Below are 13,492 nucleotides of genomic sequence, written 5' to 3' on the forward strand. Positions count from 1 at the left end.
TCACCTCACCTCTTCCTTTGATAGCTATCATGTAATACAGCATAGCTTTTTTTTTTTTTCTCCCAGCATAGCTTTAAGAACAGAAACTTTAGTGCCAGATTCTACCATTCACTAGTTTTATAATTTGGGGCAAATTACTTAACCTCTCTGCCTGTGTCCTCATCTGCAAAATAAGTGTAATGGTGATACTTCAAAGGTACTTGTGAAGGAAAACACACCAAAGGTAGCTGTGAGGTTTAAAAGACATTATTTGTGTAAAAGGCTAACAATACCTGACACACAGTAATTACTAGATTTTATTGTCAATATGGAAGCAGTGGGCAGGGAGCTAACATTCCCTACAGTTGATGCCACCCACAACTGTTCAGTTGCAGCTACAGTCTTGTAGATTACAGAACAAGGGGTGAGCCACACTCCTTCCAAAACTCAGACTAGCCAAAATGGTTCAGGAATCATGCTGGGGAGGGGAATTTATGAACTTGAAAATTGGCAGTCACATCCAAGGACTCTGCTTACACAACACACAAAATCACAACAGTGAAGTCCATAACAAGTTTATTGTGTCTTCAAGACACTACAATATACACTCCTCTCCCAGAGAAGGGTCTTTCAGAGACAAGGAACCATTATCCAGATGAGTTGCTTATTTGTCATTTTCATAGGCAGCTGGATTCTTCCTCTTCGATTTCTCAAACTCCTGCATTCCCCATGTGTAGACAAGATAAAACACTACAAACGCTATAAAAATAATAAATGAGAGTAAGCAGTGAGCACATACAAGACACATGGATCCCAGTCCTCTTTTCTGATTCACCTCATATTCTGCTTTCCTGTCTCTAGTTCTTAACAAATCACTCTTAAACCAGATGATAAAAAAGCTTACGCTTCAAACCCACTTTTCAGCTGTGTAAAAGAAAGGGGTTTATCCAGGAAAATTGTGAATTGTGACCAAATCTTCCCTATCGCTCCCCTGTTGCACATTTTAAAATGCTTTAAAAACTGAGGTAAAAAAAAAAACTAAGGTCAAATTCACATAGCATAAACTTCATTGTTCAACCATTGGAAATGTACACTTCTGTGGATTTTAGCAAAGTCATAATGTGCAACTATCATCACTATCTGCTGCACCTTTAACACAAAACAGTTCACTGCTAAGAAAGAAGTGGGTAAAGGTGACCTCAGAGGGAGACACTGGAATCACACGTGACCTTGAGCCAGTCATTTCTCTGTGACCCAACTCCGTCATCTGTAAGATGGGGAGGATATGACCAGTTCAACGGCATTCAAGACTACTGAAAGAGAAAGAGTGTGTATGGCGAGCTGCAGAGTGCTCACTGAGGGGACCCGCAGCACACTCTGTGGATGGGAGTCTAGCCCCTCCGCCCGGCCAGGGCACTCACGCGGCGCGACGCGAAGGATGCACGCCCGAGTCCGGCGCATCACGTTGGGGATGCCCTTGCTGAAGTAGTGCGGGAAGGCGCGCTGCTCGAAGGGCGACAAGCTGTAGGTGATCACATGCCGCACCCGTGTCAGATGCCCAAATTCGCGGCCCATGGTCGCGGCGGCCTCTGCAAGACGGAGGGTGGACAGGCACTGGGCTCAAGCCCGGGACTTGCTGCCATCAACCCGAGTCCTTCCGCGGCGCCCCTCATCCTCCCAACCTAGAGCGCAACTCCACCCTCCAAGGGTCCCCGAGACCGCGCGATGCGGCCCCACTCACACACCGAGGTCACCTCGTCCGCCTCAGCACAGGACCCTCCGGCTTCCGTCCGCCACTTCCGGTAGGATCGGACGCCGCGCTAGGAGGCGGTGAGGTCACTTCCGGGAGAACTAGTTCCCGACTGCCTCCAGGTGACGGCGCCATCGCCCCCCGTGGCGAAGAGACGTGCCCCCGCCGCGTGACGTAAAGTGGGCGGTGCCTGCTCTGGGGTGGGGCCAAGCGCCTCTGGGCGGGCTCTGGGGTCCCGGGGAGCCCCCCACCGGATCACCTCAATCTTCTCCTCGGCTCCCGGCTTTCCTCGGAGCCTCAGGAAGCGGCCGGAACCGGACTAACAGTAGAAGAGCGAGGGGCCTGTCAACCTCGAGAGCTGCCATAGGGTCGGGTGTCCTGGCGCGGTGGAAAGCGTCTTTGAGGCCGCCGCCTGGCAGTCAACGCGAGGTTTTGTAGAGTCGTGTCCAGTAAGCTGGAACCGGAATCGGCTATGGTCAGGCCCCAGGATCCGAATCAGGGACACGGATCTGAGACTTCTCTTGTCAGCCACCGGATTAGAATCCACTGGCAGGGTGTAGACTTTCCCAAGAGATAATAAAAATGTTTCCATTTTATTGGCTAAAATGTTTCCATTTAGCCACAAGAGTCCACAGGTAATAGTCCAGCAAGTGATGAGCAGCTGTTAGTGATTGTAGGAGGGAAGAGGCAACCTCCATCGCAGCCGACTTCGCCCACACAGAGTTCTTGCTTGGGGCCGAATGTCATGTTGCCCATTGTTCACTCCACTGCCCAGGAGGGAGGCAGGAACGTCGCTTGTGAGGCGATTCCATTTTCGGAAAGTGCTTTCTACTTAAAGATACTGCTGTCCTGTACAGTTGACTGACTTTTCCACTTGATGCAATGCGTCTGTAATTTTTTTTTTTCCCCCCATGGAATTGCTGGCCATGTGTGATCTAGGACTAAGTTCTCATTCAGCAGTTTGGATTTGTTTTATAACCCTTCTTGCCAGATCCGGGCCAGGGAGGTTTGGCAGACAATGAACTTAAAATTTAGGTAAATCACCTCGGTTTTATCAGCCTGGGTACTGCACAGACTGGTTCTGTATCTTACACGGTGAGTATATTCAGCTCTTCTTAGTGCACCCATGTCTCATTTCTCTGACACATAGTCTCTAACCTGATCTTAGCTCAGAGGCAAGAACATAAGTACATATACAGGTAAGAACAAAAATACCTAGCAAATTCTCCCACCATTTGAGTGATTAATAAAAAGCAAACCTTTCATTTATTTTCTAGCACCTGAAAATGTCTTTAAACTTTTCCATTAAAGTATGCATAGATGAATGTGCAGACCAAAATAAAGGCATCAAAATATTATATTTTAAAATGAGTCAAGATTAAATGTGATCTCCTCCTTTTTAAAGCATATTGCAGTATTCCAAGTTCATATCCTTATAAAGCTACCTGAGAGAACTAGGCAAAATAGCAGTTCTCTTCTCTCTGGAATCTCAATTCCAGTTGTGAATTTCTCTCACCCTCCAAATCAACATGCAGTAAATAAATATTCTAAGCACCTGGAAGTGGGAGAGGTGGTGCAGATGCAGGGGGAAGAGCAAACCCAATGCCATAAGTTGCATACCAACAAATCTGGATATTATCATGAATAATTAGCTTTTCCACATGCCTTGGAAGTTTCAGCAAGCACCTAGGGAACATTTTAAGAATCCTAATCTCTCTCAAGAAATGGGCAGCTTTTTTTTTTTTAAAGATCATTCCTCACTTTCTCTTAGCCTTTCAGCTACATAGCTAGTCCGTTAACTTAAGAGATTTTAAATAAATGCCAGGGGAAAGGAAAAGGAAAACTATATGACCAAGTAAATCTGTATCTAATTAGGACAAACTGGATGACTAGGGTGTTGTCAGCTGATAAAAATTATCCTCAGCTAAGGATCCTTAAGGTCTGATTACAGAAGTGAACCTAGCCCACCCACACACCTAAAGTTTATTTAAGAGATCAACCGAGGCGCTTCCTGGTTTTTAGGAAGAAGACTGGTATGGGGAAATGTGTTCCTTGCTAATTCTTCCAAGCCATGGCACTTCCCAACAAATTCTTCCTTTGGTTTTGCTGCTTTGCCTGGCTCTGTTTTCCTATCAGCCTTGATTCTCAGCCTTCTAGGGGAGAAGCTCAGATTGTAGCTAGAACTGCATTGGAATCTGAGGCTGAGACTTGGTCCTTGCTGAAGCATCTAGATGGGAGACACAGACCTGGTCTCCTTTCCCCTCTCTTAAAGGTTCTGTATGATGGGCACGGGGGACACCCCAGGCTGCAGCCAGATGACAGAGCTTTGCGCTACATGAAGAGGCTCTATAAGACATACGCTACCAAGGAGGGGACCCCTAAATCCAACAGAAGCCACCTCTACAACACTGTTCGGCTCTTCACCCCCTGTGCTCAGCAAAAGCAGGCTCCTGGGGACCAGGCGACAGGTGTGTGGGAGCAGATTGGTTAACGGGTGGAGGGAAGAAGAAAGACCTTTTGCATTTCAGTTACAAAAGGAGTTGGCCCTTGCTCCTTGACTTGCATTTTACTTTGCATGGTACTCAATATCCAAATCCAAACAAACCTGGTACTTGATCTTACTGTTTATTCCTAATGCCCTCATGGGTTGATGTAGGTTAAATCTCCTGCTAGAGGAGATTTAATGGCCCTAAAGCCTGGGGAGAGTGCTGCTGCAGGTTAGCATCTTGTCCAGGGTCACAAAATCAGGACTGGAAAAGACATTTTTACTTCATTGTATATTCTTTTCTAGTCTACCAATGTTGGCCTGGACATGAACCTACAGTACCTCTTTCAGCTGTTGGTGTGCTTTAGTAAACAGGATGTTTTCCCCACATTTGTTGCTTTCTGTGAGAGGAAAGCTTAAATCCTTATGTGGAACTCTAGATCCATACAAGGACAATGTGTTAGTCAACAATCTTGTGTGTGTGAGAGAGATAGGAGCAGTGCTATTTAACAAAGGAAAAAAAATTATATTCATTAGCTCGAGACTTACAGAAAACCCTTCTAACCCAGCAGCAGGTCATTTGTGGCTATCTTAAACCCTTTCTCCTTCCTTGATGTCCTGTTTTGTTACAGTGGGTTTAGAGCTTCCATTTGTTGTCAGTCTCAAGTGTTCCAAATTAACTTAGACAAGTACTTTTTCTTTATTGATTCTGCTGGTAAGAACTTAGAATGTTATCTTAACAAGCCTGGCAAGTGTCTTTTGATAGTTTTCTTCTTAAAGACTTTCCAAGAGAAGGATACTGCCTTCCTTTTTAGCTTCCTCTTTGTTTGGAGCAAGTTATTAAGATTCTAAAACTTCAAAATATAATGATTCCCTCTTTTAATTCACCACCAAAGCTATTCTGAATTTCTGGTGATCCAGCAGTAAGTGCTGGGACTTAGATATGATACAGAAAACTTGCCTTTTCTTTATAACCTCTATCCCATCCTGACTTTTAAGGCTTGAGAAAGTGGGGGGAAAAGGAACAGAAGCACATACTGAGGTACTGATTCATTGATTTGACTTCCTGTTACATATGGCATTACTGTTGGATTGTTTTTCTTCTCAGGAACCCTTCCATCAGTGGACCTGCTGTTTAACCTGGACCGTGTTACTGTTGTGGAACATTTATTCAAGTCAGTCTTGCTATATACTTTCAACAACTCCATTTCTTTTCCCTTTCCTGTTAAATGTGTATGCAACCTGGTGATAAAAGAGCCAGAGTTTTCTAGCAAGACTCTCCCTAGAGCGCCATACTCATTTACCTTTAACTCACAGTTTGAATTTAGAAAAAAATACAAATGGATTGAGATTGATGTGACAGCTCCTCTTGAACCTCTGGTGGCCTCCCACAAGAGGAATATTCACATGTCTGTAAATTTTACATGTGTGAAAGACCAGCTGCAGCATCGTTCAGCACAGGACAGCCTGTTTAACATGACTCTTCTCGTAGCGCCCTCACTGCTTTTATATCTGAACGACACAAGTGCTCAGGCTTTTCACAGGTGGCATTCCCTCCACCCTAAAAAGAGGCCTTCACAGGGTCCTGACCAGAAGAGAGGGCTGTCTGCCTATCCCATGGGAGAAGAAGCTGCTGAGGGTGTAAGATCGTCCCGTCACCGGAGAGACCAGGAGAGTGTCAGCTCTGAATTGAAGAAGCCTCTGGTTCCAGCTTCATTGAATCTGAGTGAATATTTCAAACAGTTTCTTTTTCCCCAGAATGAATGTGAGCTCCATGACTTTAGACTTAGCTTTAGTCAGCTGAAGTGGGATAACTGGATTGTGGCCCCACACAAATACAACCCTAGATACTGTAAAGGGGACTGTCCCAGGGCGGTCGGACATCGGTATGGCTCTCCGGTTCACACCATGGTGCAGAACATCATCCATGAGAAACTTGACTCCTCAGTGCCGAGACCATCCTGTGTACCTGCCAAGTACAGTCCTTTGAGTGTTTTGGCCATCGAGCCTGATGGCTCAATCGCTTATAAAGAATATGAAGATATGATAGCCACTAAGTGTACCTGTCGTTAACACAGACTCCTGTCAAGTAAAACCGTGAGTGTCCTGGCCAATGTAAATGCCGTACACCTGTCTATGCCTTTGGGAGGAAGTTTCTTGTGTCAAATATCTGACTGTACTCCAGTGTGTTGTGTAAGGAGGAGCCTGTGTAGATCAGCATATTCTGTGGCATCTATCAATGTAAAGGGGTAACAGCTGCCTTCCTCATGGCCAAATGTTTAAATGAAATGTATTTCTTTTGGAGAACTTTAAATTTTTTCCCAAGTGATTCTTTTTTCTTTTTGTAGGAGTTTTCTTTTTGGTGTAAGAAAATAAAAAAACTTTAATTAGCATGAATTTTGGGTGAAATTTGCAGTTCTAGACAACTCAGAGTGCTATAGTCTTACTTAATGGAGGAATAAATTCCTGTGAGTGGCATAAATTTTCTGTGTGTGGTTTTAATTAAAGATTTGCTTTTAAATGGTCATTTGAGAGGGAGAGGAAGTGTCTAAAAGCTAGTCTTTACTCAGTTTAACTTACTATCCCTTTTTCAGAGTTAAACTAACTCTCTACCTAAATTAGACTAGAAAGTATACAATATATTGAGCTTCCCTAGTGGCTCAGTGGTAAAGAATCTGCCTGCCAATGCAGTAGATGTAGGTTCAACCACTGGAGAAGGAGATGGCAACCCATCAAGTGTTCTTGCCTGGCAAGAAACCTGGCAGGCTGTATAGCCCATGGGGTCACAAAAGAGTCAGGCATGACCTAGCAACTAAACAACATACACTATAACCAATTTCTGTTGTATTAATGATTGGTACTAACTCTGTGCCTTAGATGGCTTTATTTAAAGGAAACAGCCTTGCAAATTTTCCCAAGAAATTGCAGAGTTTAAGATTTTTAAAACGTATTTTCTTCTCTTTATATTTAAAACTCTGAACCTTTGGAAGGCGGTCAAGAAGCGTTTTTTTTCTTAGTTTGGTTTTGCTGCTTTCCCTCAGCTCCCATCACTCCACCCCTGCAGGTTTTTTCCAGGTGAATTTAACACTGTTAGCACTAAATTAAGCTGGCAGTGACTAGGTTATATTACAGAGCAGCCCTTGTTTGGATATGAGGGCTTTTATGTGGGTTTTCAGTAAATCCACCTTGAGAGAGACCTGGAGGCAGGGAGTCCAGGGCTGAGCAGTGATTTCTGTTTCAGAGTTTGTAAAACGCTCATCTACAAATCAAAAGTTCCTCCACAGGACATCCCTGGTGGCCCAGTGGTTAAGAATCTGCCTTTCAAAAAAAAAAAAAGAATCTGCCTTTCAATTCAGGGGACATGGGTTCGATCCCTGGTCTGGGAACTAAGATCCCACATGCTGCAGAGCAGCTAGTGTGTCACGTCCACAACTAGACAGAAGACAGAATGCTGCAACTGACCCAACACAGCCATAAATAAATAAATATTTTTAAAAAAAGTACCTCCAAGATGCAAGTACTTCTCATTCTTGTAAATTATCTTTGCTTGTTGCCTAGTGTCTAAAGAAGTCAGCTGGGATTTTGATAGAGATTGTGTTCAATCTGTAGATTAGTTTGGGGTGTATTGCCATCTTAACATCAAGACATCCAATCCATAGGTGTAGTGGATCCATTTATTTAGATCTTCAGCTGGTAAAGAATCTGCCTGCTATGTGGTTCAATCCCTGAGTTGGGAAGATCCCCTAGAGAAGGGAAAGGCTACCCATTCCAGTATTCTGGCCTGGAGAATTTCATGGACTGTGTTGTCCATGGGGTCACAAAGAGTCGGACACAACTGAGCGACTTTCACTTAAACCACTACAATATGGTAAAGTAATTAGCCTCCAATTAAAATAAATTTTAAAAAATAAAAATGTTTTGTAGTTTTCAAATACGTTTTGAACTTTATATTATTAAATTTATTTCTAAGTATTTTTATGCTATTGGGAATGAAATATTTATTTTTGAGTTGTTTCCTAGTGTTATCTTGCATATACTTTATAAACCTGCACACGCTGTCATAAATGTTCTTATTGCCTCATGATTTTTTTCCCTCCAAAACCCTTTCTTTCTTTTCTTTTTCTTTTTCAGAAAAATGGGACTGAAAACAAAAGCTTCAGGTGGCCCAGTTTCCAATAACTTTGCCATCTTGTTGTATAACTTGGAGTCATTATTCTTGGGTACATGAGGCTGCAAGTGTAAGAGAGAAATGGTGTTTTGTTATTCTGTTGTTTTTATAGTCAGGCTACAAGTGATGGTGACAGGGTACAACTGAGCTTATTAAATCTCCCTTAATATGCTAAAGGGAGCCAGGAGAGTTGCCTGAGCCCACAAAGTGTGCAGTGGAAGCTGGGGATTGATATTCCAGGGTTGACGAGTAATAGTGGAAGCTTTTTGCCCCTAAGGTGGAATGGTTTGGAGTTGAATTATGTGCTGCAAAAGAGGTCCCCTGTTAAATGGCTTTTGTATTCAACTTTTTGTGCAGACTTTTTGAAGGCATAATGCCCTGAACCCTGAAGTTCTAGAAGATAGAAATCATCAGATTTCCATTTTAGTTGGAAACTTTCTTTCTGTATAAAGAAGCAAATTAAACATAGTTTGATGGGCAGATTGGCCCTTTGATATCATTTAGGCAGCAGCTCAATTCTTTGGGAAATTGAAAACTTTGTCTTACAAATCTCTGAAAACCATAACCTCTTTAAGGTTATTTATCAAAATATAGTTTACCCTTAAACAACACAAGGGTTAGAGGCGCTGACCCCTTGCATAGTCAAAAATCCAAATGTAGGGACTTCCCGGGGGTCCTAGTGGTTAAGACTTCCACTGCAGGTTCATCCTTGATCGGGCAACTAAAGATCTCACATATGGCGAGGCCAAAAAAAAAAAAAATTCACATGTAACTTATGAGTCCCCACAAAATTTAACTACTAACAAACTGTTGACCAGAAGCCTTACCGATATCATGAACAATCAATCAACACATATTTTGTTAGCTATATGTGCTATAGGGCTTCCCTGGTGGCTCAGCGGTAAAGAACCCACCTGCCAATGCAGCAGACCCAGGTTTAATCCCGGAATCAGGAAGACCCCCTGGAGAAGGAAATGGCAACCCACTCCAGTATTCTTGCCTGGGAAATCCCCTGGACAGGTTTGGTGGGCTACAGTCCATGAGAGTTGCAAAAGAGTTGGACACAACTTAGCTACTAAAAAACAAACAAGAAAATGTACTATATCCTGTATTCTTACAATAAAGTAACTTAGAGGAAAGAAAGAAAAAAATCTCCCTTAAGTATGGCTATTTTCAAATGGATCACATGAAATCTATCCACTTTAAGGATCCCTTATAATTCCCCAATCGCCCCAAACTGGCATTTATTTCCTTAAACAGGGGAATTTGTTTTGCTTTATTGTTTGTTTGTTTGTTTGTTTATCGTGGTTTAGTTCTGTGGCTGAGTATGGAATTTGGTCTGCAATCAGAAGGTTTTGAAAAAGGTGGGGGAGTTTGATGCAAGCTAAGTATTAGAGTCAATGCCAAAATTAGGAGTAGATAAATAGTTCAACTATATAGGTAAGTTCTAAAATTGTCTGACTTAGAACACTTTTGCGTAGTGTTTTGATGCTATAACTGAGTAACTGTAGTTTGAAGATATGTGAGCTTGGCTTCCTCCCATCCCCTTACGCTTTATTTGTAATTTAGTCTCTTTCATAGGACATCGTTAATATTCAGGGCTTATGTTTGCTAAATTTAAACTTCAAAGATTCTCCTCTACACAATTGAGGAGGATATACTAGTCTCCCAGCTGCCTCCTCCATATGAAACCTGTTTTTCTTCAGTTACTCTTATAAAAGCTGCCAATTTAGAAAATAAATGAGAAAGGACAACAGTGATTTAGATCTGGAAATTCAAGGATGAGGCTACATCTGCCTTAAATAGATGCATTCAGCTTTGGTATTTAGTCCAGATGAGATACGAGGTCACTTAATGTGATGAGTGCCTTAGTGTGCCAAGAAACAATGGGCCATGTCAGGAGCTCGGATCACCTTCAGCTCCGAGTTTCCTGCTCTTTATCGGTTTAAATCAACTCCTCTGTTACGTTGAATACTTGTTTTACTAGCCAGCTTCAAGCATAGCAGCTGCTCAAGTTGGTTCAGAACTCAATTTAGCCAATCTGTGGGAAAAATTAGTTACCTTTTCATGAGGTAAAGGATGTATTCATGGTTATTTAAGTGACAAAAGAAAAATGCTCAGGCAAAAGAACCTGGTTTTTTATATCAAAATTTTAAATAGTCAATTTTAATTTGTAACTTTGGAGGGATTGTGACATAAAATGATAATTAAAGTGAAATTAAAACATTTAAAATATTCTTTAGAATATTTAGAGGATGTAAATCCCCCCAAATATTTCTTAGGTATAAAGATTTCCTGGATGATTGATAGAGTAGAAAAGTATGCTGTTTTATACATTAACTGTTCTCTAAGAAGGAAAAATAAACACAACCAGGAGATTCAGACACTTCATCCTTAACCAGAAATGACAAGCCAAGTATGTTCTCTTTATGTGGTTAATTACTTCCAGATGGAGTTGTGCTTCCCAAACCCTATATATATTATACAATTTTTGGAAACGGTCTTGATTTGTTAGTAAGACTAGGACTATTTCAATATTCATTTGAAGAACAGGATTTTGTAGATGGCCTGACAGTATTTCTCTCTCTTACCCTACTATGTAATACAACTTGTTTGGAAGAAATGAGTAATTAGATAAATGTGGATAAGAGTCAACTGTACATTTTGGACATCTCATTAGAATAAGTACCTTGTGAACAGTTTAGAGTCATTTGTAGAACTGTGTTTTGTGCTGGTGTCTTTCCACATTGAAGTGCTATGACTGGCAGTGTTAAGAGTTCACAGCCTGTGCCTGGATGTCATTTCAGTATTCTCAGAAATAATTAACTCATTGAATAAATATTTATTGAACACTGACTATGGGCTGGGTGCTGTGTGTGCTTAAGAACAGTTTGATGTCCTCAGCTTCACCTACCAGAAAAGGAGACATCCTTTATTCCCCTAAATTCCATCAGTGAGCATTCATCACTGCAGAATGTTCTGTGAAGGAATACATTTGGGTCAAGGGAAATGTTGAACCTAAAATCAATATAGTTTTTATCTCTGGATGGAATTAATGGTTCAGTATGTTTTCATCTATTCATCTGTGGATGGACACTTAGTTTCCTTCCATATCTTGGCAACTATAAATAATGCTGCTATGAACATTGCAGCGCATTTATTGTTTCAAATTAGTACTTTTGTTTCTGGTAGATATATACTCAGGAGCAGAATAACTGGGTCATATGGTACTTTGGAGCTTCTCCAGTTGTTCAGCGGTAAAGAATCTACCTACAATGCAGGAGCCACAGGAGATGTCCGTTCGATCCCTGGGCTGGGAAGATCTCCTGGAGGAGGGCATAGTAACCCACTCCAGTATTCTAGCCTGGAGAATACACCATGGACAGAGGAGCCTGGCGGGCTACTGTCCATAGGGTCACAAACAGTCGGACGTGACTGAACTGACTAGCATGGTAGTTTTATGTTTAGTGTTTCTGTAAAACTTCATACACTTTTCCACAGCAGCTGCGCCAGTGAGAGTTCTCTTTTCTCTATATCCTCACCAACGTTTCTCATTTGTGTTCTTTTTGACACTAGCCATTCTGACAGATGTGAGATGATATCTCATTGTGGTTTTAATTTGCATTGTTGAGAATGTTATCAATAGCTGGGGGTTTGTCATATATGGCCTTTATTATCCTGTGAGGTATGTTCTTCTATACTTGTATACCCACTCTCTAGGGAGTTTTTAAATTTGTATTTACCTTTGGTTATACTGGATCTTCGTTGCTGTGCAGGCCTTTCTCTACTTTCAGGGGGCAAGGGCTGCTCCCTAGTTGCGGTGTGCATGTTTCTTACTGTGGTGGCTTCTCCTGTTGTGGAGCACGATCTCCAGGGCACTGGGCTTCAATAGTTGCAGCTTGTGGGCTCAGCAGTTTTGGCTCCCAGGCACTATAGCACAGGCACTCGGGCTTAGTTGCTCTGCGGCAGGAGAGATCTTCCCAGAAAGGGAAAGTCACTCAGTCGTGTATGACTCTTTGTGGATCCCATGGACTATATAGTCCATGGAATTCTCCAGGCCAGGATACTGCAGTGGGTAGCTGTTCCCTTCTCCAGGGGATCTCCCCAGACCAGGGACTGAACCCAAGTCTTCTGCATTGCAGGCAGATTTTTTATTATCTGAGCCACTAGGAAATCAGCTATCAGTAAGCATATATTCCCTCCCTCTTGAGCCTCCCTTCCACCCCATCCCACCCATCTAGGTCATCACAGGGCACCGAGCTGAATTCCCTGTGCTATTTGGCTGCTTCCCAGTAGCTATATTTTACACATGGTAGTGTATATATGTCAATGCTACTCTCTCAATTTGTCCCACCTTCTTTCCCCGCTGTGTCCACAAGTCTGAGAAACTTGGAGACTTTTAAACTACAATTTTACTTATTCAATAAATATTTACTGGGCACACCCTACATGTAAGGGACTCTTCCAGATGCTGATATGAGTGGTTAACAAGATAATCATGGCGCTTGAGCTCATGGAGTGTCTATTACATGGGAAAGAGACAGACAATAAACAATTAAACAATACAAGTAGAGATATACAGGAACTTCTAGGCAGAACAAATGGATGTGAGAAGAAACTTACATTCCAAGAACAGAAAGAACTGGGTGTGACTGGCAAGTGGGAAAGGAGAATTGGGTAGAAGGCAAGTGGAGTGGGAGGAGATGAGACTGAAGAAGCAGACAGACCAGATGATGCAAGACCTTGTTGACCAGTGCAAGGGGATTGGACTTATATGTCTGGTTCAACAGGAAGCCCTTGAGAGTGTTTAATTGGGGGCCTGAAAGGGTTAGATTCATTGTTTTTTTAAGGTCATATCAGTATTCTATGAAGAGTTGTTTGACAGAGATGAGTCTGAAGCAGGGAGAACTTTGGGTTTTAGGGGGCTGTTGTCATGGTCCAGGTGAGAGATGATGCTGACTTGGAATGTGGCAGTGGAGATGGGCATGCAAAGACATGAAGAAACATGGAATTTACTTTTGTGACCTCCATTTGTTACTTGACCTATCTCTCTGAGCTTGTAGGATGGCAGTCTTCTACTAAGAGAAGAAACTTAGGTTCTTATGGTGAA

At 42.3% G+C, this 13,492-nt stretch overlaps 2 protein-coding genes across 3 annotated transcripts; one reads left to right on the plus strand and one right to left on the minus strand.

Moving 5' to 3' along the window:
- Window positions 1–538: 538 nt before the first annotated feature.
- Window positions 539–1,874, minus strand: LOC122439933 (cytochrome b-c1 complex subunit 8). The gene is made up of 3 exons (XM_043465532.1): window positions 1,725–1,874; window positions 1,401–1,568; window positions 539–738 (listed from the first exon to the last, which is right to left on the minus strand). The coding sequence occupies exons 2-3, from the start codon at window positions 1,552–1,554 to the stop codon at window positions 644–646; spliced, it is 249 nt and encodes an 82-aa protein (XP_043321467.1). The 5' UTR covers window positions 1,555–1,568; window positions 1,725–1,874; the 3' UTR covers window positions 539–643.
- Window positions 1,875–1,971: 97 nt separating this feature from the next.
- GDF9 (growth differentiation factor 9) lies at window positions 1,972–6,692 on the plus strand. 2 transcript variants are annotated; one of them, XM_043465530.1, is made up of 3 exons: window positions 1,972–2,824; window positions 4,002–4,197; window positions 5,323–6,692. In XM_043465530.1, exons 2-3 carry the CDS (start codon window positions 4,065–4,067, stop codon window positions 6,285–6,287), a joined length of 1,098 nt encoding a protein of 365 aa, XP_043321465.1. In that variant the 5' UTR covers window positions 1,972–2,824; window positions 4,002–4,064; the 3' UTR covers window positions 6,288–6,692. The 2 variants fall into 2 exon arrangements, with proteins under 2 accessions (XP_043321465.1, XP_043321464.1); XM_043465529.1 differs by lacking the exon at window positions 1,972–2,824 and having other exon boundaries at window positions 3,203–4,197.
- The last annotated feature ends 6,800 nt before the right edge of the window (window positions 6,693–13,492 follow it).

The sequence above is a fragment of the Cervus canadensis genome, chromosome 4, assembly GCF_019320065.1.
Source record: "Cervus canadensis isolate Bull #8, Minnesota chromosome 4, ASM1932006v1, whole genome shotgun sequence".
NCBI lineage: Eukaryota > Metazoa > Chordata > Mammalia > Artiodactyla > Cervidae > Cervus > Cervus canadensis.